This window comes from Kwoniella shivajii, chromosome 9, assembly GCF_035658355.1.
Source record: "Kwoniella shivajii chromosome 9, complete sequence".
Taxonomy (NCBI): Eukaryota; Fungi; Basidiomycota; class Tremellomycetes; order Tremellales; family Cryptococcaceae; genus Kwoniella; species Kwoniella shivajii.
Genome location: NC_085916.1, coordinates 1,486,424 through 1,511,110, shown reverse-complemented (window position 1 = coordinate 1,511,110; position 24,687 = coordinate 1,486,424). Strand labels below are relative to the sequence as shown.

The 24,687-nt window shown below is 47.0% G+C and overlaps 11 protein-coding genes across 11 annotated transcripts; 5 read left to right on the top strand and 6 right to left on the bottom strand.

Moving 5' to 3' along the window:
• Positions 1 to 37: 37 nt before the first annotated feature.
• IL334_006898 (uncharacterized protein) lies at positions 38 to 1,710 on the top strand (the record flags this gene model as incomplete). Its single annotated transcript, XM_062938595.1, has 8 exons — positions 38 to 175; positions 225 to 250; positions 339 to 771; positions 843 to 914; positions 960 to 1,121; positions 1,357 to 1,475; positions 1,546 to 1,615; positions 1,660 to 1,710. 8 exons carry the CDS (start codon positions 38 to 40, stop codon positions 1,708 to 1,710), a joined length of 1,071 nt encoding a protein of 356 aa, XP_062794646.1.
• A 370-nt stretch (positions 1,711 to 2,080) lies between these two features.
• Positions 2,081 to 2,588, top strand: IL334_006897 (uncharacterized protein; the record flags this gene model as incomplete). Its single annotated transcript, XM_062938594.1, has 3 exons — positions 2,081 to 2,101; positions 2,230 to 2,389; positions 2,434 to 2,588. The coding sequence occupies 3 exons, from the start codon at positions 2,081 to 2,083 to the stop codon at positions 2,586 to 2,588; spliced, it is 336 nt and encodes a 111-aa protein (XP_062794645.1).
• Positions 2,589 to 2,811: 223 nt separating this feature from the next.
• On the bottom strand, positions 2,812 to 4,993 carry IL334_006896 (uncharacterized protein; the record flags this gene model as incomplete). The annotated part of the gene is made up of 10 exons (XM_062938593.1): positions 2,812 to 3,117; positions 3,168 to 3,316; positions 3,372 to 3,559; positions 3,607 to 3,690; positions 3,740 to 3,804; positions 3,854 to 4,059; positions 4,111 to 4,194; positions 4,262 to 4,372; positions 4,418 to 4,712; positions 4,763 to 4,993. 10 exons carry the CDS (start codon positions 4,991 to 4,993, stop codon positions 2,812 to 2,814), a joined length of 1,719 nt encoding a protein of 572 aa, XP_062794644.1.
• Positions 4,994 to 5,548: 555 nt separating this feature from the next.
• Positions 5,549 to 9,418, bottom strand: IL334_006895 (uncharacterized protein; the record flags this gene model as incomplete). Its single annotated transcript, XM_062938592.1, has 6 exons — positions 5,549 to 5,704; positions 5,747 to 6,027; positions 6,076 to 6,274; positions 6,318 to 6,812; positions 6,872 to 7,040; positions 7,086 to 9,418. 6 exons carry the CDS (start codon positions 9,416 to 9,418, stop codon positions 5,549 to 5,551), a joined length of 3,633 nt encoding a protein of 1,210 aa, XP_062794643.1.
• A 361-nt stretch (positions 9,419 to 9,779) lies between these two features.
• Positions 9,780 to 11,470, bottom strand: IL334_006894 (uncharacterized protein; the record flags this gene model as incomplete). Its single annotated transcript, XM_062938591.1, has 4 exons — positions 9,780 to 9,844; positions 9,896 to 10,658; positions 10,708 to 11,049; positions 11,126 to 11,470. 4 exons carry the CDS (start codon positions 11,468 to 11,470, stop codon positions 9,780 to 9,782), a joined length of 1,515 nt encoding a protein of 504 aa, XP_062794642.1.
• Positions 11,471 to 12,349: 879 nt separating this feature from the next.
• Positions 12,350 to 14,477, bottom strand: IL334_006893 (uncharacterized protein; the record flags this gene model as incomplete). The annotated part of the gene is made up of 9 exons (XM_062938590.1): positions 12,350 to 12,482; positions 12,531 to 12,612; positions 12,669 to 12,851; positions 12,907 to 13,090; positions 13,150 to 13,305; positions 13,348 to 13,413; positions 13,661 to 13,915; positions 13,965 to 14,289; positions 14,338 to 14,477. The coding sequence occupies 9 exons, from the start codon at positions 14,475 to 14,477 to the stop codon at positions 12,350 to 12,352; spliced, it is 1,524 nt and encodes a 507-aa protein (XP_062794641.1).
• A 265-nt stretch (positions 14,478 to 14,742) lies between these two features.
• IL334_006892 (uncharacterized protein) lies at positions 14,743 to 16,856 on the bottom strand (the record flags this gene model as incomplete). Its single annotated transcript, XM_062938589.1, has 13 exons — positions 14,743 to 14,782; positions 14,841 to 14,865; positions 14,919 to 14,951; positions 15,081 to 15,136; positions 15,187 to 15,211; positions 15,260 to 15,320; positions 15,366 to 16,052; positions 16,098 to 16,149; positions 16,198 to 16,288; positions 16,341 to 16,362; positions 16,411 to 16,593; positions 16,647 to 16,756; positions 16,814 to 16,856. The coding sequence occupies 13 exons, from the start codon at positions 16,854 to 16,856 to the stop codon at positions 14,743 to 14,745; spliced, it is 1,428 nt and encodes a 475-aa protein (XP_062794640.1).
• A 749-nt stretch (positions 16,857 to 17,605) lies between these two features.
• IL334_006891 (uncharacterized protein) lies at positions 17,606 to 18,216 on the top strand (the record flags this gene model as incomplete). The annotated part of the gene is made up of 2 exons (XM_062938588.1): positions 17,606 to 17,815; positions 17,881 to 18,216. 2 exons carry the CDS (start codon positions 17,606 to 17,608, stop codon positions 18,214 to 18,216), a joined length of 546 nt encoding a protein of 181 aa, XP_062794639.1.
• A 288-nt stretch (positions 18,217 to 18,504) lies between these two features.
• IL334_006890 (uncharacterized protein) lies at positions 18,505 to 19,275 on the bottom strand (the record flags this gene model as incomplete). The annotated part of the gene is made up of 1 exon (XM_062938587.1): positions 18,505 to 19,275. The coding sequence occupies one exon, from the start codon at positions 19,273 to 19,275 to the stop codon at positions 18,505 to 18,507; it is 771 nt and encodes a 256-aa protein (XP_062794638.1).
• A 588-nt stretch (positions 19,276 to 19,863) lies between these two features.
• Positions 19,864 to 21,644, top strand: IL334_006889 (uncharacterized protein; the record flags this gene model as incomplete). Its single annotated transcript, XM_062938586.1, has 4 exons — positions 19,864 to 20,061; positions 20,126 to 20,556; positions 20,640 to 21,408; positions 21,498 to 21,644. 4 exons carry the CDS (start codon positions 19,864 to 19,866, stop codon positions 21,642 to 21,644), a joined length of 1,545 nt encoding a protein of 514 aa, XP_062794637.1.
• A 690-nt stretch (positions 21,645 to 22,334) lies between these two features.
• IL334_006888 (uncharacterized protein) lies at positions 22,335 to 24,593 on the top strand (the record flags this gene model as incomplete). The annotated part of the gene is made up of 9 exons (XM_062938585.1): positions 22,335 to 22,472; positions 22,547 to 22,660; positions 22,724 to 22,926; positions 22,982 to 23,033; positions 23,097 to 23,571; positions 23,640 to 23,971; positions 24,063 to 24,193; positions 24,281 to 24,422; positions 24,492 to 24,593. The coding sequence occupies 9 exons, from the start codon at positions 22,335 to 22,337 to the stop codon at positions 24,591 to 24,593; spliced, it is 1,689 nt and encodes a 562-aa protein (XP_062794636.1).
• Between the last annotated feature and the right edge of the window lie 94 nt (positions 24,594 to 24,687).

Here is a 24,687-nt window from a genome sequence, read left to right as displayed (position 1 = left end):
TCGCTCCGAACTCTTCAAACAACAAACGCACAACAATATGACTGTATCTGAAGGGAATTCCGAAGACGCTCCGGACACAATGTCTCAGATGACAAAGAAGCGCAAGCACTCGGATGACTCTAAGCCAACTCGCCGCGCCTTGAGTTGCACCGAATGTAAAAGGAGGAAAACCAAGGTGAGTTAGGTTGAGTCTTCATCCGTCCTGACAATACAGTGTTCGACAGTCGGAAAGATCCCCTGTGATTCGTGTGTACGTCGCGGAAAGCCTGAAGACTGTCGATGGGAAGGGATAGATGTGTAAGTGCTTTTACCAGTAGAGAGCTGACACACGCACATAGCGATGTAAACCCGACGAATCCTGCACCTGTTCCATCTACAGTACAAAGTGAAGTAGATGCCCTGCGGGAGCAAGTGAATCGATTGGAGAAACTGGTCACTACCATCAGTCGTAATGCAACCATCGACGCATCCGATTCTAATCGACCAGCTCAGCCGACGCCGCTTTATAATCTGGAGCATGCGGCTACGAGTCTAGAACATTTCGTAGTGGGGCCAGGGGTTCGACCGGGTATTACCGACACTCCTGGTTCTCCTCTCAATCAGTCCAAGATCCAACCACAGGCCACCTCGTCACCGCTATCGTGGATATATGGCGACTCTAGTTTCGATCAGACCCTTCTGACCATACTCCCCCGTGTGTTGCCAAATTCTCCGCTTGGTCAACAGCTTGTGGAAGACTTCTTTGGTGGCCCGATACACATAGCCTGGCATGTGAGTCATACGAATGTACCAAGAACTGACTTTAGGTAATTGCCCGACCTGCATTTGAAGCCCGCCTAAAGCAATACAGCATCCTCGGTCTGGACGATTTCGAGGTCATCGTCGATCCAGTATGGTTCGCGGTGTACCTGATGGTGAGTGATATACAGACGAGTGGGACTAATTGTTAATGGTTTTAGGTCCTCGCTTTCGCCATCAAATTCCCTCATCCTAATCGCTTGCTCTCGGTAGCGTCGCTCAGTACCTCACAGCCTGAACTCTTATCGACCTTACAACGGGCAAGTGTGAAAGCCCTTGACTCGTCAAACTACATGTCAGATCCACAAATAAGCCACATACAGGTAAGCGAAAGACATCGACAGGATGCTGACGTCTTCCAGGTATCAATCCTTTACATCGTCTTTTTGTTTGTGAGTGGCGTTGACCAAGTTGCAAAAGCTGAGGCAATCAGCACTTTGGCAATAGTACTGAAAATGCCAATATCGCCCTGCGGCATCTCGACAGTGCAATCACCACAGCTCAATGGCTCGGTCTAGATGGCGATCCCCGCGATGTAGTCCCAAAGGGTGATTCCAGTCTGGTTACATTGTCTCCCAATCATTCTCTGGAGATCTGTCGGCAGCTGTACCACCTGCTGAAGTTTATGGATGGAACGATATTCAAGCGGCCGGGTTTATGGAGATTATCAAGGAATGGTGAGTCTTTGCCGAAAGGCCTCAGCTGATGTGCAGATACCTCGGTGCTCCCGCTTAACAACAATGATAGTGACTACCAGCATACTTTGCTACCCAAAGAACACCCTTTCATTGAGATGACAGAAGCTACCTTGCCTAGAGTGAGTTGTAATGTTCCGCTGCTTGTTGACATTGTGGTAGATAGGAAGCGCTTTTGTCGACACAATTCGAAGCTTTAGCAGAAGCTCCGCTTTAGGTACGTTCTACAGAATCTAGGAGCTTGCTAATGATTCAAGGCCGTATGAATCAAGATGAAGTGGCCTGTTATGATCACAAGCTACGGGGGATCATCGCCTCCATTCCCGTGCTGCCTGGTTCTCAAGATAGCTGTAAGTGGCTTGTCTCACTGCACCTCGCTGACCAAGTCAGGGATGATCAGAACTCTCCTAAGCAGTGAGTACTAGAAACAACCGAGGCCGCTGACTCCTAGGTATTTTCAACCGTCTGGTACGACTTCATCGACCTACAATGCTAATAGGGTATGAAGAGGAACGATGGAAATACTCGACAATGTCATGTGTGGATAGTGCAAAACAACTTTTGAACATTCAACAGGAAATGTCACCATGGCCTCAGCTTCGGCCTGGGTAAGTCAGACTGATTGTAATCTCGCTGATCGCGCAGATTCGTCAAACGTTGGATCATCGGAGCTGTAATCGTACTGGCGATTGATACAATGCTTGGGCAGTCCTCGAGTCGTGATGTGATCATGCAGACCCAACAGCTGTTCACTAACGATTCACCTGATTTGGCAAAGGCTATCCAAGGGCTATTGGACGCAGCAGATCATATGAGAACGACCACTGGTTCCTCACCGGGACCCATAGACGTCGTGTCTTATTTCAACGACGTCAAGTACAGATTGTCCAGGCCAAGTGAGTTGAGTGAGTATGGCATGGCTGACAACGAGACCTCGCAGACGAAGATGCAGTCGATGTGACCCAGATCAGCTCGTTGCCATTGTTCGATTTCGACCTGAACCTTCCCGACTTTGATTTCTCCTTCATGGGCACGGATGCGACGGGAGATGTTACGCAGACCGGCTGGGAGGGGGATACTTGGGGGCTGATATGAAATGCTGTTGGCTACCATGTATGTATGCATCGAATGTCTCTTTGACCACGTGATACTCAGTCTCGTACTTGCTGCTGAGCGCGCTCTTCCCTCAGCCTGGTGTTCAATCTTTACATCATCATCTTACTGAATCGATACACTCTACAAGTCCATCCCCTTGAAATACTAACGTGCAGCTTCCGACAAAGCAAGCCAGCAAACTCTGCTCCGAAAGCTCGCCAAATCAAGCCAAAGTAGGAACATGTCCCGGAACCTCTTCGTGTTGTACAACGGCTCTCTCTTCTTCGTCCAAGATGGTACCACCCTCAACATGTTCGACTTCCTGTTTATCATCGTGATCGAAGACTTGCTTTTCGGTGCCAATCTCGACTGCATCGTTTCTGATCTTGACTTTGGTGAACTGTCGTGTAGGCACCTTGTTGGCAAACAGGATGTCGAGCTCGGCAAAGGAGAATCCACCGGTCTCGGGGAGACGGAAAAAGGTCCAGGTGAAACAGACAAGGTTACAACCGAGCCAAAAAAAGGCAGACTACATTTAGATCAGCTCGACGTATTCTATTTGGTCCTGGTAATATTCACCTTGGGACCCCAGTTCCAAGCAGTCGCCGTGACCATTCTAGCCCGTAATTGTGATCCGATGATAGCGCTGATCACGTAAACGCCTCGACCCAATACGATAGATCTGCTTCGAAGTCTGGACGAGGGAAGCTCTCCGACGATGGCGTAGCCTAAGGTTTTGTCGTTTAGCAATTGGTATGTACGCGTAATGAACAGACTACTCACAGACGGGACCAAGCGAGAAGTGGAAAAGAAGGTTGATGATAATCATAAGAGCACCCATCGCATTGAGTCGTGCATCCGTTTGAGTGATGGCTCCCAATATGCCAATAGGTAAGAGACAGCATGCTTCGAGGCCAATACCTAGAAGGTAGATTGGTCTTCGTCCGATCCAACCAAGAGCGACCCATGATCTAACAATACGTCAGCCTTATAGTCGGAGACCAGTCGATCTACTCACATCGCAACACCAATTATCGACATTGCTGAAAGAACAAGGTTCATGTTGAAGGCTCCTGTGGCACTCATACCAGCATTCTCAAGCCTAGGACTAGATTAGCACTACATAACAGCGCAATGTGAGTCTCACTTACATCTCCACAGTCAAACCTGTGATGATATTCCCGTTCCAGAGTTGTACAAGCCAGACACCGAACATCTAACAACAAGTCAGCTAGCCGCTCATGTATACGTTTCCCAAGACTAACAATTTCAGTTCGCCTCAAGTTCACACCCTTGAACATTTCACCCCAGCTGCCACCTTTTGCGTCAACCTTTTCCAGGGCATCGGTATGACGCATAAAAGTGACGTATCCAGCAGCTTCATTCTCGGCGTAAAATCCGGGTTTCGCACATCGGATAATGACCTTTTCGGCTTCTTCGAATCGGCCTTTTCGAACCAGCCACCAAGGGCCTGCGCGAGCATCATCAGTGAATCGCTACATGATCAGAGACACTGACTTACTTTCAGGAGCGAAGAAACAACCTAGAGCAAGAGGTACTGGCCATACCCATTGGAGAGCATACGGAAGTCTCCATCCATATTCACCTGTAATCTTGAGGCATGCCCGAAGAACTGTAATGCGGTCAGCAGGGTACAGTCAAATTAGGCTTACCTCCAGAAGCGATGAAACTGCCACCGCCGAAACCAACGGAAGCGAAAGCACTCAAGTAGCCTCGAAGCTGGATAGGGCAAATCTCAGCCGCGTAAGCGGTGGACAGAGTTTCTGAAAGATTCAGTCAGCACAGAACATAGGTAGATTTTAGCTCACGGAACATTCCCCAAGGTATACCCATCATGAGCTCCGCGGCGAGTAACATGTTCAAGCTGACGGTGAAGAAAGCCAGGAAGATGGTGGCCGTCATGAGGATCATGCCGCCTATGAAGGTTCTTCGGGAACCATAACGTTCTTGACACCAACCGTTGAGGACCAATCCTATGAGTTGACCAACATAGGCAATATTGACCAGACCACTTTGATAGTTGGCAGGGATGGCTAGCTTTCCATTTTTGCCTTTTACCCCAAAGCTTGTCAAGAAGGATGGAAGAGCGAAGAAAGAGTTGATCTACAAAGTGAATCAGCTCACATCGTAGAGCAGTTGCGGACTATACTCACAATGGCGGTGTCAAAGCCTTCCATCAGCAAGGCGCTGGTCAAGAAGATACTCCATCCTGCTGCACGGCCGTGAGTCTTCCAAGCTTGGATGAAACTCTCCTTCTTCTGCTTTTGAACCACCTCGTGCCCGATCTTGACGAGTTCTGGGTCAAGATGTGAGACGGCTTGTAGCTGTTCTTCATTCAACTTGACTGTTTCGCTATAATCCTTTCTGATTGTTGCGCCTACCATTGTGAGCAGATGTTACAGTGTCTCAAGCTAGAGGAGGGGGATGACAACGGGTTCCCACACTACCTTTATACCTCTTCATGCGGTATAATGACCGACCGATACACTCTGTCTAGGTTCCTGGGTCGTTTTGAGGGGTACCGCGGGGCTCAAGCAAGATAAGCCTAAGCTAGCTGCTGCGGGAGGCGCGGAATGAAGTCTAACCGTTAAGAAATGTACCTTGTCGTTAGTTATTATTAGATTACGGCATGGCTGATAATCATGCTTGCTGAACGGAAGACTATAAATAATCTCAGTCTTGGCGGACCGATCACGGACCGCTCGGTAATTACCATTTCGATCATTCCCACGTCGTTGATCATGTGGAGAGACGATATTTCTCGGTCAATTCCGATGTCGGACTGCAGGAGTCAGCGGAAACGGTTCAACTCTGTGCCGGTGGGTAGACGACATATGCATGATATACAACAACTGGTTCATTACCAATCTTTACGCAGCCCTAATGAAAGCAACTGTAAGCTGATTATTCTGCACTTGATCCACAATACAGCGCCTCACTCAGAGACGACTCTTGAGAGCCTTACCTGAAGCCAATGCTCTTTGTCCGCCCGGACTGATCCCAAGACTTGAGTCGTGGTTTGAATTGAGAGAAGCAGAAGATGGGGATACATGAAGACCCCTCAAACGTGACTGCCTGCCGGCCATAGGTTCCAGCTGATGACCCATGTTAGTCCACACCGATAATATAAGACTCACCCTCTTCTTGATCTCCTTCAAGACTTTCGTATTCGGCCTCCAATTGAGTATGCCTTCTTTCAGGTCTTTCAGCTCTCCCGGGAATAAATCTTTAATCTCTGGCGAGTCCACCAAAGCACGCATGATCCACGGTAGCTCGAAATCGTTCTTGGCGTCTCTGGCCGAGAATGGTTCGACCTGAAGCGGTGAGAGAGGATGACGCGCCGATCCAGCATGGAAAAGATAGTGTACCGCGACGGAGTAACATGACAGCTCTTCATAAGGGGTGGAATGACCAATGCCTAGTGTAACAGGTGATCAGTATGAACAAGAGCGCATCAAGAACTCACCTGTCAAGCTTCCCGCTGTTGCCTCACTCAGATGCTCCACTAATCTTTGATCATCTATACCTGCGTTCTTGAGCATGAAGGCGAAAGATAGGAGCTTGGTCATAAAGTCTGACTGAGCGTAGGAAGCCCCGTCAACGTACAGAGCACGAAGAAGGAGAGGATGGGTGGCTGTGCTGAAAGAGGCGCCATAGATAGGGACCTGCGCCGTGTTAGCAATTGGTTTGAGTACTGGAGATACTCACCACTTGATCGTTCAGCGAAGCCAGCAATACCACCCGGACTTCATTTTCCAACACCATCGATAAAGCTTTCTGATATGCTACACTGACCGCCGAAGTCGACTCTTGAAACTCGAATAATTCCCTCGCAGCAGCATTCTCGAACCATTGGAGGTACGGTTGGATGACAGTAGATGTACTGATAGAGTAAAGCGGGCCGAGATGTACTCCACACATAGCTAGCATTGCCACTTTTTGACATCCTCCTTCCGACCCCACAATGGGAATAGGATATCTTCGACCTTTCCGAGGATCTTCTTGGGGTACAACGCCAATAGGGCCGAAAGCCCACTCACAACGCGAGACAGCTTCAGCATTTAGGGCAGTTCTGATATGACCTTGAGCGATCATGCGAGAGATCAAATGGGTGGTGACTATACAGCCTTGGGAATGGGCGGCGAAAAAAATAGCGTCGGCTCGACGAAGATCGTTTATCCAAGCGGGATTACTCAGGTAAGCCTTGTACAATCTATATGCTTATCAGCGGCGCCAAAACCCTTTCGCACTCACCTATCGACCCTCGAATCAATCGTGCCCTCTCCTTCGAGCGGCATAAGTGTTAAACGTAGATCATCAACACCTTTTTCGTCGAAGAATTGCTTGACCGCTTGACCCATCATACTGGCGAATTTCATAGAAGTACCCGTGGGTTCGCCAATAACACTATTGAGCATTTTTGCGGGGAACCTGAACGAGTGTCAGTTTGGATAGATCCAAAAGGGGGAAACTCACCATCCATGGACACCAATCACCACCACCCTTCTCACATCTCTCCATCCATCATCGGGCGTTCCACTTCCCAAACCGATTCGTCTTGGCATGTCTGACCCCACGTTTCTGCCCTCTTTTCGACCTCTCACTTCGCATTCATCTTCAGTTAGAGTCTCGGACGTGGTCTTCTGCGCAATCTCCGCGCCTCCGTAAACATAACTACCCACAGCACCGAGAGCCTTCCAAGCGAGTCCAGTGGTGGCTGCGGTTATGCCTTTATTCGGTGGCTCAGGAGTCTGCGTTGGAACAGGTACTGGTAAGAAAGAACGAGGCGGACGATCAAAGGTATCTCTGAAAGTAGGAATGACCAAATTCGGTTGAACCGAGGGTTGCTGAGGTGGTGGTGGTAGAGAAGATCCATTCTGATGTGCAAGTCCAGGACGATTGCCTTCTAGAGATGAACGGGTGTTAGGAGATGCCAGTGCAGGAGTCAGGCTACCATTAGAAAGGACGGAAGCGTTGGACAAGCGCTTCTTTCGGACGTCCATTGTTTGTGACGGCTTGGGCGTGACCGTCTTAACTGCTTCTGCTGCGACTTTGACTTCTTTGTTTTTTGATAGTTGCGGAGGAGCGAGATTGTGAGAGTTAGCGGATGAAGGGAATTCAGGGTCCGCAGAAAAATCCATGACTTCTTCTCCAGGTGCTTCCGAGGTGTTTCTCCCATTATCCACAGTATAAACAGAGCCACCATCGACGTTCTTTTGACCCGCTCTAAAAGCGAGATAGTCGAGCCATCCGTTTGTTGACGGCCTCCGATCTGGGTTACGCTGTGGGGCGGCGTTGAAAGGGATGGCTGCCTGTGTTGGGAGTTCAGACGAAGAGATTGGCGTAGCTTCCTCGACAGAAGGGTCTGGAGCAGGTTGATTGTGGACTGGTCTCTGTTCCTCGGTTGGGTCGCCTGTTTCAACGACGTGGGATGGCGCAGGCTGGGACGTGTGCTCTGCTGGTCGTGGGGGAGGGACAACGAAAGAGTAGAAATAGGTAGACCATGGTTGAGGCTGCGTGGCTTGATTCGAGGGTGCTGTGTGTGGTAACGAAGGGTGGTCAGGAGAGATGGCCGTATTTGTAAGAGGCTCGGCGGTGGTAACGGGTGTGTCATGGGCATCATCAGTAAATGATAGCTCGTTGACTGCATGATCATTATCTGGAGGAAGGGGAGCAGCAGGCTCGATTGTCTTGACTTTCTCCCGAGTCCCATCGCTACTCCAACTCAGATATCCTTTCCATCCTTTTCTGCTGGATGTGGTTGCCGTCTGATCGTTGGATTCTTGAGGCAATCCTTCAGCTAATGCTTCTTGATTAGATGGATCTGCGACAAGTATTGCATTGTTGGTTTGCGAGGGTGAGAATGAATGTGACGCCATGGTCGGGATATGCGGCAGCACATCGGATAAATCTTCTCCCGCTGTTTGATTAGGTGGATGAGATGAAGTCGTGAGTATCTTGACTGCGTCTGTAGGGTTCGTAGAGACTTTGGAGTCGTTCAGAAACGATTTGGGCTCAACGGAATTCCTCGGCGTTGCTCGTCCCCACCAACCGCGAGATATCGTTGGAGGGTCCGGCAATGCAGTTGGGATGCTTGATAGCAAGTCGGAGGGATCGGGAAGAGGATTAGGTGAAGGATCACATGAATTGTGAGGTTCGTCGATCAAGGTCGGAGGTGATGAGGACCTCGAAACCGAATCCGTTTCCAAAGGGGCAGGCAATAGAGCAACCCTGATTGAATCCGTATCATCGAAACGCTCCTTTTCTTTAGCTTTTCCTTTGGACACTGATGGTGAGCGCGGGAACGAAGGAGTAGGAGACGCCCAACGGAGCCATGAGGAGGAGGATTTGGGGTTGAGAGAACGTTTATTGATTGTCGGGGCAGGCGAGGGATTTCTATGTGAAGTGGAAGCTGATGGGTCATCAATTAGTTGTGGTGAGAGATCTGCGATGGGTTCCGGTGATGCTGTATTTCTACCCCTCGATGGCTCTCCTTGGTTCTCTTCCTCCTCCATGAGACTTCTATGATCCGAACTAGGACTTCTCAAACCTGACACAGTTCTCATTGTTCTGACAGTAGCGGAACTAGACCTCCTACTCCTCAGCCCCATCTGTTTCCCGCCAAGATCCCCATCCAGCTGCCTAGACAGATGGGCTTCGCTCAGTGCGTGTGATCGTGCCGGATCACCTTGCGCGAAGACAAAAGAAAGTGCTGTATTGGAGGCTCGACGAGCGGCTGATGGGATACGAAGAGAAGCCGGTGGTCGGTGGGAGTTGACTGATGATTTACGGGAGCGAGGGGTTGACATCATGCGTCAGACATGCATGAGAATGTGTCTATATCATCGTTTAGGTGTTGGCCAATCAGCAAGTCGGTTTGGGTATAATGATGTACGGTTTATGCAGATATGGTGAATATTGGGAATGAATGGAAAGATGGAAAAAGGTATTCGAAACGTTCAAGTCGATAAACTCAGTAAAACGTCATGGACCTTACAACGTCACCCAGGTTCGGTGGCAAAATTGGGCAATCATTTCCATTACATGGATTTATACATGCACAGTTTCATCTGCTCTCTCCCTTACCTCTACACTTGCTATCTCACACCGCTGTCTCATGATACGAATGTATCTACCTCGCATCATAGCCAATGTCACTATCAAATAGGCTCACGCGATTTTCTCCTTCCTGCCGGCATTGACGCGTTGTAGAACCGTGGGCAGGATGTAACGATCTACTGTCTATCAGCTATCAACCTTTTCACAGCCGTATCATGTACACTTACAAGCTGACGGTCGTATAGGTAACACCCATTCTCTCATGTAATCTAACCAACCAATTTCCACCTCCAGGTCACCCAGCATCTCGTCAATATTCGACATTGAGAAGGGAACAATACTAGTTCCACTGGCATGATGACCTTCCGTTCTTTCTCTATGCCATGTGACTTCTTCAGCTGTCTTCTGTCTTTGCTGGTGTCTGGAAGTAAGAACGAGAAGCGGATCTTGTTCATCTGTTCTCAAATGCGCTGCGAGCCAGATGGAAGTGATCTCAGCTGTCAGAGGACAGAAGATAGATGAATTGAATCCGATAAACGCAAGATCTTCGATGTCGATTGGAAATACATGACGGTACAGAAGCCAATCTCCGTTCTTATCCTTGAGTGTATCTGCAAGTTGTGCCGATATGAACGATGGAATGTTCTGCTTCCAACCCGTGCCGCATATGATCACATCAGCGGATAATTCTTTACCACTGGACAGTGTCACGTTGCGCGGTGAAAGGGATTCAACCGTAACTTCTCGTTCTACCTTGATGTCACCTTTCGACATAGCGTCAACGAATCCTGCACTTGCGAGGGAGATGCTGGATCTAGCAATGGTTTCGAATGGTTTGTGTGGGTGAATTTGGAATTCATCAAGTCTCATTTGAATCGTTATTATCCAGGACAATACAGTGAAAAGCAGATTGCGAAAATAGACTCTCATTCCACAGTTGAGGAATCGTTGAGATTTCCATGGTCGGATGAAGGGAAAGAGCGCTTCACCCTATCACAGCTGTCAGGCATGGGCGTGATAAAGCAGTTTGGCCACTCACAAATCTGGTCAAAAGGAGAAGAGAAAAGTGTAACACTCCACCAACGTATGTTGGCAGCTTCCAGATTATGTTTCGAGCTACAATTGTCACTGACTTCGCTGAAGTAGCTACACTGACAGCCGCGTCACACGCCGATTTGCCATATCCCACCACGACCACATTCTTATCCTTGATGCTCGAGAGGTGATGAAAGTTGGATGAGTGAAGGATCACCCCGCCAGCCGCTACGAAATCGTTAGCACCACGAAGATAAGGGATATGAGGTTGGTTGAAGATGCCTGTAGCGCAAATGAGGTAGTCGAAAAAGTAGGATTTGGTCTGATCATCCTGTTTCGAGCGAATCTGAAGTGTTTGTGGTGAGCTCAGATGTTTGACTGGTAGTCAAAGTATCATGTTCTCCCTCAGCAGTGTAGCTCACCTGGATAATCCATCCACTATCCCCTTTCTCCGCTTGGACTACTTCGACGTTCAACTTCAATCTTCCTTCTTTATCTAGACCATTCTTCCTTACAAAAGTTTCGAGGTAAGCTTGTACTTGTTGACCGTCAGGATGTAGTGAATACTCTTCAGGCATCGGTAATGTCGAGAAGCAGTATGTATCTTTGGTATTCTGCGCTTTCAGACCTGGGTAATATCGTGTCGCTGACCACACACCTCCGACATCAGGTGCGGAATCAAAGATGACCACGGTGTGTCCAAATGAGATGAGGGTCGATGCGGTGACGAGGCCAGAATATCCTGCTCCGACTATTGCAATGTGCATGTTGTTTGTCGAAGAGGATACAGGTAGAGAAAGATGTAACGACGAAAGGCTAGGTTGATTGACATTGACAACAGTCTCCTTACAGCAAAGGGCGATTGCAACTCGGTCTTCGCGGCGACCATTTGATCAAAGTTGGTGTCAGACGATTCCCGTCATATCCATGATAGCTCTTACATCCGCATCCAACATATCACCGTCTGCTGGTGAATCGTGAAGATTCATTGGGAATAATCAGAGCAATACTTTGGTTATTTATAATGCATATTCGGTCATCTAAATGATACTTTGCACCTCCACTCTCCACTAAACCTGAAATTGAGTGAACCCACATTCTCTCACCATTTCACGTTCACCTATTTGACAACAGCCATGTCGACATCCCCTTGACGAAACAAGCTGGCATGTGCGAGATGCAGGTGAGGTGCTTACAAAACTCACGCTATGGAAATGGTGACTGAACATACTCCAGACGCGTGAAAACCAAGTGTCGACCGGGATCTCAAGACTCGGAAGGACCGTGTTCGAAATGTGAAGAGAGCAAGTGAGTTACCCACAGTCGACGGCGTACAAGCTGATCGGGGTGTACCTACAGTAACGATTGTCTTCCACTCATCCCCGCCGCTCCTGTAGCCAGTCTCATGCAGTAAGCTGCAACAAGCACTTTATATCCTGCTTATACAACGTCACGTCAGGCGGGTGAATCAGATCGAATCCCGGTACTCGGAACTGCTCGACCTCATCTCAGCTGCCACTGAAAGATGTCGTCTGGAAGAAGAGCTGGGAGCGGGGAGACCAGTGACGGCTCCATCCCACATTTGCATGAAGCCTATGAACGTATCAACAGAAGACGTTTCAGAAAGCAGCTCAAAACTCTCAGTATCACCAATCATCTCGTATGGCCGCTCTCCATTGATGCTGCACATGGTCAATTTCTTGAAGATCGTTTCGCCCATCAGGATTCACTGACACGCCGGCTGCTCTGGCCTTCATCCACACGTCCATCACATCGGTCCTGTAGAAGATATCAGCGCTGTTACCATGCTGCTAGTACAGCACTCACACATCCGGAGGCAATTCTAATAGCTTCTCCCCATTCTCGATTGCCGCAGCATTCAACCAAGCCACGAAATAATTGAGCGATCCTGCATGAAATGATGTCAGGGTATGAGTATCGTTGGACCCGATGAGCTTCACTTACGAGAATTCAGCTCATTATCAAGCCACTGGAATCCTTTCTTCAGACCACCTCTCTCTTCTACTGTCTTCCAGAAATGTCGCCATTGTGCTTGAGCGCTGGGAAGATGAGCCTTACCACTCCATACCCTAGCGATAGCTTCGCCGGCGTATTTCCCATATATGAAGGTTTGTATACCGACATTCTCTGTATTCAAGTCCCGTTAATCCCGGTGTTCAATAAAATACTGTCTCATACTCACGCCCTTGGAAAGCTAATGTTGGTTGATCGATGTAAAATGTATCCAGGTATAGAGATCGAACATGCGATCCATCAGTCACGATAGGCTGTTCCTCGCTGTCAGCCGGTTCGTTTCCTGAAACGGAAGAGTTGTGGTATTGAGGGAGAAATGGGAAGGCATATCGGAATCCGGTGCCGAAAATGATCTGGTCGACCCCGGTGATGGTCTGCAATTGTCAGCGTGGAAATCCATAATTGCACTCACAGTCCCGTTGAGAAGTTCAATCTCGCCTGTACTCATATTGCCATGCTTAGGGATGGGATGAAAAGCTTTGATTTCGCCGATCATTGTGGTATTACCTGCCACGGAACTCAAGTGGGCTTCCCTCCGAATTGGTGCTCGAGGATCGTTACTATGCTCCTATGTACGATTAGCACAGCCAACTGGGATCCTTTCACTCACCCTCACACTTAAATAACTAGTCTTTGCAAATGTGTTGATGTCCAGTGAGATGCCAGTTGCGCTTGCCTGTACGATCAGCAATGTTCCGCTAGCATGCTGCTCACTGATGCCCCAACGACAATCACGTTCTTGCCTGCCGAGCTTTCCCCGAAGCGATACTGTCTCGAATGAATGATATCCTGTGGGAACTGCTCTTGCCATTCGATCAGACCCGGTATAGCCGGGATATGAGGAATGTTGAATCTCCCGGCAGCGACAACGACTGCATCAAAGTGCTGGACTGTGAGCGGGGGACTGTTTGAGCCAGACTTACCTCTTCCCAGTACTGTTCTACATACACTCCTTGATATGTTTGCACATATTTTCGGAGCACCAGTGTCCATCCTGTCTGTCTCCCCTTATTGTCCAGCCTCTTGGACACTAGCTCTACCCGAGTATTGTAAGATACATCTGTACTTTGGTCCCCGTTATTGATGCCAAGCCAAGACGCGAATGAACGAAGATAACGTTGTACCTTGGAGTGATGTGATGCCCATTCGACACCAAACGGCCATGAGAAGCCAGGAACCTGCCGAGATCATTAGCATCCATCGGCGCACTGTCTCGGTGTGACTTGCCTGTTGTTGCGGTGCAGGGGTGTTCGCTCTGAGGCTTTGCCACAATGGTTTTGGCTGTCTATGATTAATCCTGTTCTTCTCAAACTCATCCCGTAACGATTCGTTTGATCCAGCTTTGTATACCTTGTGAAAAGGGATCTGACTTGGGATATTCGCAGTGTAATCCGCTTTCCACCAATCACATCCAAGCCCAGATGCGATGGGTACCGTAGCAGCATGCTCATCCGAATAATGCCAATTTCCACCCGGATTTTCATCTCTCTCAAATATTCTGATGCGATCAAAATGATGCTTGTCGGATAATGCGCGATATGATAGAAGTCCACTGTAAACGAATAAGCTCAAGAACGACTCAGTGTAACGTGGGGCTTACGAGACACCAGCACCTATGACAGCTACTTCCTTGATTGGCCATTCAAATCCATAGGGCGCGGAATTATCGAGATGCTCAAAGTGCGCTTGTTGCGCAAAGACTGGTATGGCTATACTCGCAGCGATAAGCACGACCAACATTTTATTATGGGATTAGTGTTGAACCGTACATCATATGCTCCTGCAGATATACTTAAGTGCTTCTTGGGATCCTTCGATATCTAGTCATCCTATCATCACCGTTCCATCGTATATTGATGTGACATGGAGTGATGATTGCTCATCGGGAGATAAGATTGCGTGATATTCGGTAATCTCCGTACAGAAATGAGTTTGGAGCAGATTTACCGTAACACAATACAACAGGTCTCGATATGCATAACAATTCACATACTGGATAATCTAACTATCTTTCTACTATATACAGTGCTATCGCTGTAAGCGCTCTGGGAACCAGGCAGCAGATCGTCAACATGGTTAGTACTCCGAAGATGAACGACTCACGTTGATAATATAAACATCAGAGCATCTGAAGAAAAATCTCAACACGGGCAACTGGCAACATGGTCGAAATCGACTCACATTGTAAGAGCAAAAAGGTCGATAACGAATCAGCTGTTCCGTCAGGGTTATACATTTGTGTAACGACGAGCTGGACCACTTGGGATGGCGTCCCAGAAAGTAGTATTGCCACGAAGGTTCGTACTGTGATCGTCAATGAAACCGCTTACATTGTGTACTCACTCTTATCTGCACGGGGTAGTAACGTGGTATGATCTCTCAAAGCTTGTATGATAAATCTGTGAGCAAGAGTAAGCCAAGAACCACATACGGGGATCTTTTCACGCACATGCCAAACACCGGTACCAAGATCACTGTAATTAACAGTCAGCTGGTCCGCGAAACAGTGCCATAGTGCTCACTCTTGGACGTCGTAAGAGCTATGATTGCTCCGATAGGTAATTCTTTCCAATTCTTCGGCATCTGCTCTCATAAATCAGCGAAAGGCCCTTTCCATTCAAAACTCGCCTTTAATCTCGCAAAACTCGCTCCTAATAACAGTAGAGCTCCAGGCACAGCGATTGCTCCCAAGAACGAAGCAGTTTCGATGATGAAGTGTAATGGAGGATTTCCATCGGGCGCATTGGGCATTTTCCCGCCTGTCCAACCTTCTGTAGTGGCAAATAGAGATTTGAGAGGTTGGATCGTAGATATAGGAATGGCGATAACGATCGCTTTGGTCACATTGGGTAGATCTCTGATGAAATGCAGTATTCTTTTCCACAAAGATGTCTTCGGCTTCCTGACCATTTCAATATCGGGGTTTCGAGTGTCAGAATCGGCATGATCCGTTCGGATAGTATTGCCTGAGTGATGAGAATGTCTGCTAGAACTTTGTGTCAGAGATGGCGGAGTAGTGGGCATGGCATCGTGAAGTACGGATGCAGACACTTGATTGGAGCTACTTGACGCTGGGGGAACATACGGCTCGATATCGTTTTCAGCGAATGTCTTGTCGTCTCCTGTATCTTCTACTCTGTCCGTCATCTCCGCTTCCGATATGACTTGATTCTCCAAGTCTACCTTGGTACGACTTCTCAGTCCCGTCATCTTCGAGAACTTGCCTTTTGTCGATTCTAACTGTGATGACCATCTCTCTTTCAATGGCGCTTGGTCTTGCCGCCTTCGATTTTCCTGGAAGTCCCACGCACAAAGCTATAGAACCACGATTAGAGAACTCCTTCGACGGATTGAACTCACCTTATGCACACCCAAAGCCCAGAACGTGGTATTCATGATGAAGATGAAGATGCTAAGCGAGATCAGTACAAGGGTAAGAATTGTGTGAGAATATGCTCACGCGACATATGCTACACCGAGATCTACGTCCACAGCCGGGTTGAAAGGTGCTTCTTTTGCCATGGTTTGCACAATCGCAGTGGGTAGATTGCCTGCGGATGACTATCAGACATGTTCCCTCCAGTATACGATGTTGTCACTCACCCCAATTTGATGTCAAGCCGGACTGCGAATTGTCAACAAGGTACATGGTATTACGTGTAAGCAGACTTACCACGAGAATACCCCATCTAAAATCTATAGGTACATAAAACAATTCCCTAATTACCCAAGCAAAGGATAGCCCCAGTAGTTGATACATGATCGCTATCACCATTAGAGGACCGAATGCGCCGATGTTCTCTGGTGTGAAAGCGGTCACCATGGATGAGAACATCAAAGCGGGTAATGTGATTTGCTGCCCAGAGTGTTGTCAAACGCGCTGTTTTCCGAAACACTATTGCAACTTACAATGACGATAGCTCCTAGACCTTTAGCACCGGCAGCCGTCAACCATCCTTTTTTGGTAGCAAAGAACCCAAGCAAAATGCATAGCACCATCTTCAGCGTAGGCATAAATGCTAACCCACGGCTCAGCCCAAATCACGCCTACCACCGCATATTCACTTGTGACTCACCCTTGAAGATGATAGTCCCCGCCGAAGTTGACCCGGAATCCATGATAGAATCTTCTAGCGCCGATGAGGGACTGGTGGTCAAGAAGCGACTTCGTGAACAACATCTAATTACGAATAGGGAGTCGATGCAAACAGTTATTCTCGATATGGAATACCGACCAATTTTTTGATCGAGTGGATATCCGGCATCCCTGAAGATCTCATAAGGCATCACTCACCGTTCGGACCGGTCAAATCCGAAAATAGCTTATCAATGTAAGAACATGGGGATGAGCTGAGTATCAGTACTGATTATAAGAAAACAGATTGCGCCAGGTTGTATGTGTTGAGCTGTAACCTTGAGCTGGAGACTTCAGCGAGATGAGCTGTAGATAATCGAGATTGCGAAACAGAAATCCAAATTCCGAGATAGCCTTTGTTGCTTGTTCGGCTTCGGCTGGAAGATTCCACCTACTCGTCACAACATCGGCTTCACGCTGATATACCTGTGCTCGCCTTATATCATGAGTGTTTGCCGAACGTGTGGGACCAACATTATGAGCTCTATATAAGACGAAAAAGTACGATTACTTTTGCTCGGTTTTGCATCCCACCAGTCTTCGGTGATAATGGAAAAACACCAAAACCCTTTACGTGAATCCCCATTGCCGAGCTCTCCCCGTCATTCCCACAAAACGGCGAAACCGAGCTTTCGTACCTATAAAATACCGGTTGTATCCATATCGCTGTTTCTTCCAATCAACAACGCCAGACCCCATATCTGCAGCATATAGTATACCTGCACACAACACCATGTCAACACTTTCTAGCGCTCTTTTATCGCTTCCTGCACCATCTGTCACTCTAGCTATAGGCGGATTGACTACTTCTTATGTCTTCTTCGCCAATGTCGCAGAATATCAAAGAGGACTTATCCCCTATCTCAACTCAAGGCTGACCCCTGTGCAGCTGAACGATAAGGGAAGAGCTCAACTGTGGAAAGCTTACTTTGACAACGCAGCGGTAAGTGCAAAATCGTCTGTGTGGGGATTACATTATATATGACTAGCCCTCTAACCCATTGAAAGACCTGGGTAGTAGGACTTTCACTCGCATCTGCAGGACTGAACTTGACCACATCGTACCTTCATCGATCTCCACTCATATCTCGACTTACGCTCGTATCCGGTATCACCTCTCTGTTGATCTTGCCCATCACAGTGATCTCGGGCTTGTTACCGGTAAATGCTAGGCTTCACGAACTCGCCGAAGACGGGGGGAAAGCGGGTACATCAGCGAAAGAGGATGAAGCAAAACTGTTGATAATCGCTTGGGAAACCAAACATCTTAGAAGGATTCCTGTCTATGGTGTAGCTTGGTGCTTGAGCGCATTGGCTATCTTGCTTGACGGAAGGGCTTATTAGTAATGTCAGTAGTTTGTTCATGAGGCGAATGGAGATGAAATAGGTCACAGGTAATGTGTAGTAGTACAATCAGAATGTATGTGTGGATATCCATATTTATCAATGAGGCGGTACTGAATTGTCAACTATCCATACTGACTAGTTACATAGTACATTTGCCTCGCAATTACGTTTCAGCGCAAGTCTTATGCTCTATATCATGCTGCACCCAGACAAGCTGAATATCCAGTCCGCGGTCTGGACAGGGAATCGCACCTGCTCTTGTGTCATTGATGAATTGATGGAATGCTATGATATCGGACAAACACCTTTCTTAGATATCCTTTCTGTTCCTCTACTTTCTATCAACGTCGCCATCTTGTCTCCTTCTTCTGTTGAGAGGGACTTGTATCCTTCCACTACACCCATCCAATCACCATCACCACTTTCTTGACTCAGCTTGAATCTTCCTTCAATCCGATCAATCCTAATCTCCAGCCCAATGATAGCTTTCTTCAATAGATCCACGTATTTGTCAGGAGCATCGGATACCTGCCAGCTCTTATCCCCCTCTATCCCTCGTCTTTTCGACATCTGCCGTTCATTTTGCTCCGATAATTCTTCAATTTGTTGTTGCAAAAAGGCAGAGGTGTTGGTATCATTTTTGTAATACACACTTGCTTTCCCATATACCTGTACTGCTGCATAATTCCACGTGGGTACCACTTTGCTGTCTTTGGGTTTTGTCTCGACGTAAAACTTTGGCGTGACGTATGAATGTACAGGAGCGTTGAAAAGGATCAATACTTCTTCTTCCAATTCACTGGATCCGGACGATGTAAGGGAGTCAATGATGGATTTTGTTTGTGGATTCGCCCGAGCCATATGAGCCCGAAGTACTCCTTTGGACTCTACATCTTCTTCGGAGGGAGCATCGAGAACAAATGGGATGTGCGTGGTTTGTAATGTCGCGTTTTTGGAATGCGGTATCGCAGTTGTGAATAATCCAAGAGGGTTTTCGCGGATGAACTGGTGCAACGTAGGAACATCAAGCTCAGCGTGGACTGGTCGTATGTACATCTTTTCGCTATGTGTGTTGGGTTGGAAAGATGTGATTGTAGAGTACGGTTGCTGGAAATATTGTGTGATATATACGAGATATGAATGGTCAATCGAGTCAACACAACGTTAATGAACCAGGCAGCTGTAGCCGAGTTTCACTTTATTAAGCGGCGTTTCATTCTCATTTCATTTGATTTCTGATCACACCATCTTGGCATCCCGAATGCACCTCTGCGACTATCAAACTCGCAGCGTCACTCGTCACGTGCTGCAGTACTTGCCCACACATGATATATTATTGGAGATAGATGACCGTCACGGCGAACTTCAAAGTCAGCGCTATCTTTCGAGGGGATCCCAACATAATTGCCGCGCGTCAAGATGAGAGACGTTTGAATCTGAAACGAGGATCGGGATTCCGGTTCATTCATGGTTGATATGATCCAGCCAGTATGGGGTTCAAACGTATGCTTCGGAAAGCAGACTCCTATGAGCGCCTTTCATGTAGAATATGCATGATAAATAAAAGCACCTGCTGCAAGATGTCGATGACCTTTGGGTCAACAAGTCTTCACCAATCTATGTCAAACTCACAGTCAAAGCAAGATGGTTTATTCAACTCTCATTGAGAATGTCGCCCTTGTTGGTTATCCAGAAGATACCCTGTATTCTGTCTTGCTGAAAGATGGGAAAGTGAAATCAATTAGACCCGCTGGTGAGAGTACCGCTCAGATCAATGGCTACTCAAATGTCAAGGTTTTGGACATGAAGACACAAGGCGAAGGAAAACAATGGATCGCTCCTGTGAGTGCAACCTCTTTCGCGTTTCCGTCCTAAACGAGAGCTGAGACTCGACTCTGATCGGTAGTCCTTGATCGACTGGCACGTTCATTTCCGTTTGAACGCATTGACATCCCATCGTTTCGATTTACAAAGTTGTCAATCTGCTCAAGAAGTATTGGATCAGGTTAAGCATGCTTTGACATTGCCGGAATATGATCCTGAACAAGAGATGAATTTCGTCGGTATAAATATGAGGAATTCCAATTGGTCTGATCAGGATAAATTGGACAGAAAGGCTTTAGACGCTTTGGCATCCAACCGACCCATATTCTTACTTTTCAACGGATATCACTCAATGGTTGTCAACTCGGAAGGATTGAAGCTGGGAGGGTATGATCCAGAAAAGCATGACGGTTACCTGTATGAGCAAGAAGCTTTCACAATGAGCAGACATCTCAGTAACGTCAAAGTAGACACTTTAGACAAGTGGATGGATGATGAAGCTAGAAAAGCAGCGTGAGTAATCCTTTGCGCTGTTGAACCCTGCCGGAATCAAGTCAACTTGCGTTGCCTACATACTAACATACACGTACGATTAGTGCTCTTGGTGTCACTGAGATTGTCGACTTGGAGATGGATTTCAACATGTCGTCATGGCAACGACGCTCAGCCAAAGGGTCACGATGGCTCCGAGTTCATTGCGGAATGTACACTGAGCATCTCTCTGACGCGATAGAAAACGGATACAAGACTGGGGACGTAGTACCCGGAACAAACGGACTGGTCACTGTCGGGCCATATAAAATCGTAACGGACGGATCATTGGGTTCACAGACTGCTTTTTGTCATGATCATTATCCTGGATCACCCGATAACTTTGGATTATTAGCATACAAACCACAAACTTTAGCCGACATGATACAAAGAGGGATAGACAACGGATTTAGATTAGCTGTACATGCCATTGGTGATCATGCTAATCGATTGACGCTTCAAACTATCGCAAACGCATCAAGTCCACCTCTGCCAGGTTCAACCATTGAGCACGCTCAGTTACTCGACTTTGACGATCTACCTTTGTTCAAATCACTGGGCCTGATAGCTTCTATCCAACCTTGTCATCTAGTGGACGACAGAGACTTATGTCACAAGTTTTGGCCTGGGAGGGAACATCGGGCATATGCTTTTAGATCGATAGTCGATGCCGGCGTACCGATAAAAATGGGCAGCGATTGTCCGATAGCGCCTCTTCAACCTTGGGAAGCTATGGCGGTCGCAATCAGTAGGGCTGGTCAAGGTGATGAAAAGAACCCTTTTTGTGAGGAACAGATCATTGATCTCGAAGTGGCTTGGGCTGGATCTACCTCTGTGAGTTGATTCATTCCCTGAGTGGGACTTGAATCGAATTTACAATACACTCAAAAGCGCGTTTCGTGCTAATGATTCCTCTCGATCAGAACGGTAAAGTCAGACTGGAAGTGGGAGATCGAGCGGATCTGATCATCATACCGCACAATCCTCTTCATCTCAATGCGGAAGGGTTGAGAAAGGTGCGACCGATCGGAACAATGTTAGCTGGTGACTGGACTTATAGAAGTTTCTAAGACGACATCGCGGTATGAGATGGGGACGATTTGAAATTCAGGAATTTTTTCGTATGATCATGTAGTCTGTTGTGCATTTCAACCTCCACGACTGTAGCCTGCATATCACTTTTTCAGCATCGGATACACAGCATCTCAGCTGCCAAAGTCTTACCAAGTATACTACGGCCCTGTTCGGTACTAGCATGCATAACTGGACAGGTAAACAGGACATTTTGAGTACAGTAGTACAGGGTGATACATCCTCAATATGAAAGGCGCGCGCCAATATCAGTAACTGAAAGGGTAAATATAAAATCAACAACAATCTCGGCGCCAAAAAAAGCAGACAACATTTCTGACTGCAACGATTTACCACTCGTTTGATACCCAGACCTTTGATCATGCTCATTGAAAAGGTGATCGACAGTAGTAGGAACGACAGATGTGTCGAGATAAAGACGCCCTCGGGTGTCACAAGTTTCTAACGGATACAGGTCATTCTAGATACTTTAATTTTGAACTTTTGAAATGTTATCAGTACTTCGTTTTTGTCGTTATCATCGTTTGTTTCGGTATTGACTTTTCTTGGCGGCCACTATTCCCCAGCAAGATTCTGGTTTCCCTCGTGTCTCTGATACATTGTGCTGATTGATCTCGGAGAGATTATTTTGATCAAGACTATAATCAAGATAACACGGTTCATAGTCAATGGAAGGTCCAACCCTTGGACAACCATGGGCGACCTTCGGTCTAACGGCAACTGGGAAACCAAAGAGGAAGAGAGTTAGATCGGTCATGGGTTGTCTGACATGTCGTAAGAGACGTGTCAAATGCGACGAGAAGAGAGTGAGTATTCGTCACACTTTGCCAGGACCAATACCGACGTTTGAGAAACCTTCCGTGACTGACTGATTTGCTAGCCAAGATGTAGTAATTGTGCTAGACATCCACTTAGGATCTGCCAGTATGAATATGAGAATGAAGACGAGGAGAAGCATCTGGGCGATGTTGAGTCAAGCGTTGCCAGCATGGAAGTAAGCCTATCTTGATATAGTGTCACCGTCATCATCTAAACTGACCTGACATTCTTTGCACAGGACTCCTCTCTAGACCGATCCTCATTCGCTTCTAGTTCCAAAGTCACGTTGGATTCCTTGAGCCCTTCACACATTACAGTAGATCAGATCCTATCACCCTTAACACAGATCTCACTGGAATCTAGAAACTATGAAAATTTGCTGAAACAAAGACAAGTGGTACACTACATGGCGGCCGAGTTCCAGTCCCTTGCGCTATTGAAGTGAGTTATCTCACAGACTATACCATTGAAGGTCGTCTAAGTCAATATGGAATAGCCCTCTTGCAACCTCCGAAATGGATTTATCAAATACATTCCCTATGGTCAAGGTAAATACCTCGCTTCATCGTGCTTGCGAATTATGTGGACTGACTCCTTTGAGCCATTTTTAGCCCCAAGCAACCACTCAAAATAGTTTCACGGCGCTACTTACCAATCCTTCAGCTCTCGTACGGCGTTGTTTCGCTTCCTTCTTTGACCACTCACACCATCGAGCTGGTATGATGACACCTGTTGTTTCTCCTGAAGGCTTTCTACCAATGGGTTCAGCTCAGAACCGAGTCAAACTATCAGATCCTTTCAGAGCATACGTTACGTCAGTGAGGGAAAACAGGGATAACTTGATCACAGGAAAATTAGGTGTGGTCGCATTCGCCTTATCCCTTTGTGAACATTTAGAATCGCCAATATCTACATGGAGGGAAAAGTTGAATGTCATGATACAGAGATCAGTTGAGAAAGGTGGACCGGGTTGGATTATCGGTGTTTCACCGCCTTTGACGGGATATCAGGGTGGTCAATTGGAAAATAAGGAACCGTTATCTACCGCTTTATATGCTGAATTAGGTGCGATGCTGGATATATATGGTGAGTTAAGCAAGCGGTCCTCAGGCGATCTACATTGGCAAGGTTAACTTACAACATGATATTATTAGCTTGTTTGACAAGTGGTAAAATTCCGATATCACTTTCTGAACATCGTCAAGAGACTAAACCATGGTTTCTATCTTCGCGAGGAGCACAAATGCAGGCATCACCTTTGATACCCGATATAATAGAAGTGATCTTTGGATTTCCCAGAGTACTCGCACCTACTTTCGCACATGTCACAGCTTTGATAGCGAAAAGATCAATGATGGATTCGCAAGATTCGACTTTAAAAGAGAATCTGGAGTTTGAATGTACGAGCGCGATGATGGAATTGGAACATGTATGGCCGGCAAGATTAGAAGCTAGAAGAGATGATAGAAGATTACAATTTGGCGGTGTGAGTGCCCTTTCATTTTCGTTGTTCGCAGAAGGTGCTGTCAGGCAAACTAGTTGGAAGCACTCCGCTGATATGATGATCTCTTTCTTAGCGAATTTGGCGATTAGGTCTAATGATCCTACTCCAACATAAAGTCTCAATGTTCTCTACCACTTCTCCAGAACTAGGCTCATTGGTCATTGCATTCTCTCAACTGTGTAACGAAGCCATCGGTGAAATTGGGTAAGTTCACCTGAAGCAAATGATTCTCAATCGTCACCCTTCTTTCTCGTGCGACCAAAGATGGAAAGCTGATATGGAATGCCTTAGTCACCTGGCAGGATGGATATGGCCAATCCTATTCGCTGCATGCGCATGTCGCGATCACCATCAACGTGAGATATTCATCAGATTGTTACCATTTGCAAAAGGTCCCGTTGAAAGTGGTGATAATTCTCAACACGCTCAAAGGGTATGTTATACCATCTCATGATTGATTTAATTATGCTGGAGTCGGCGATCACTAACTCAAATGATATAGATCCTCACCATGATCTGGTTTTATCAAGATATAGGTGATAATTCATATCATCTCCGCGAAGCTGTCAGAGACGATACTTCTTTAGATCTGATTATTCTGTAAATGACATGTTGAATACTTTTGATAATATTAGAACACTTGTACACTACTGTACGACTAGTATGACTCTATGAACTTAATGCTGGCTTGTTATATT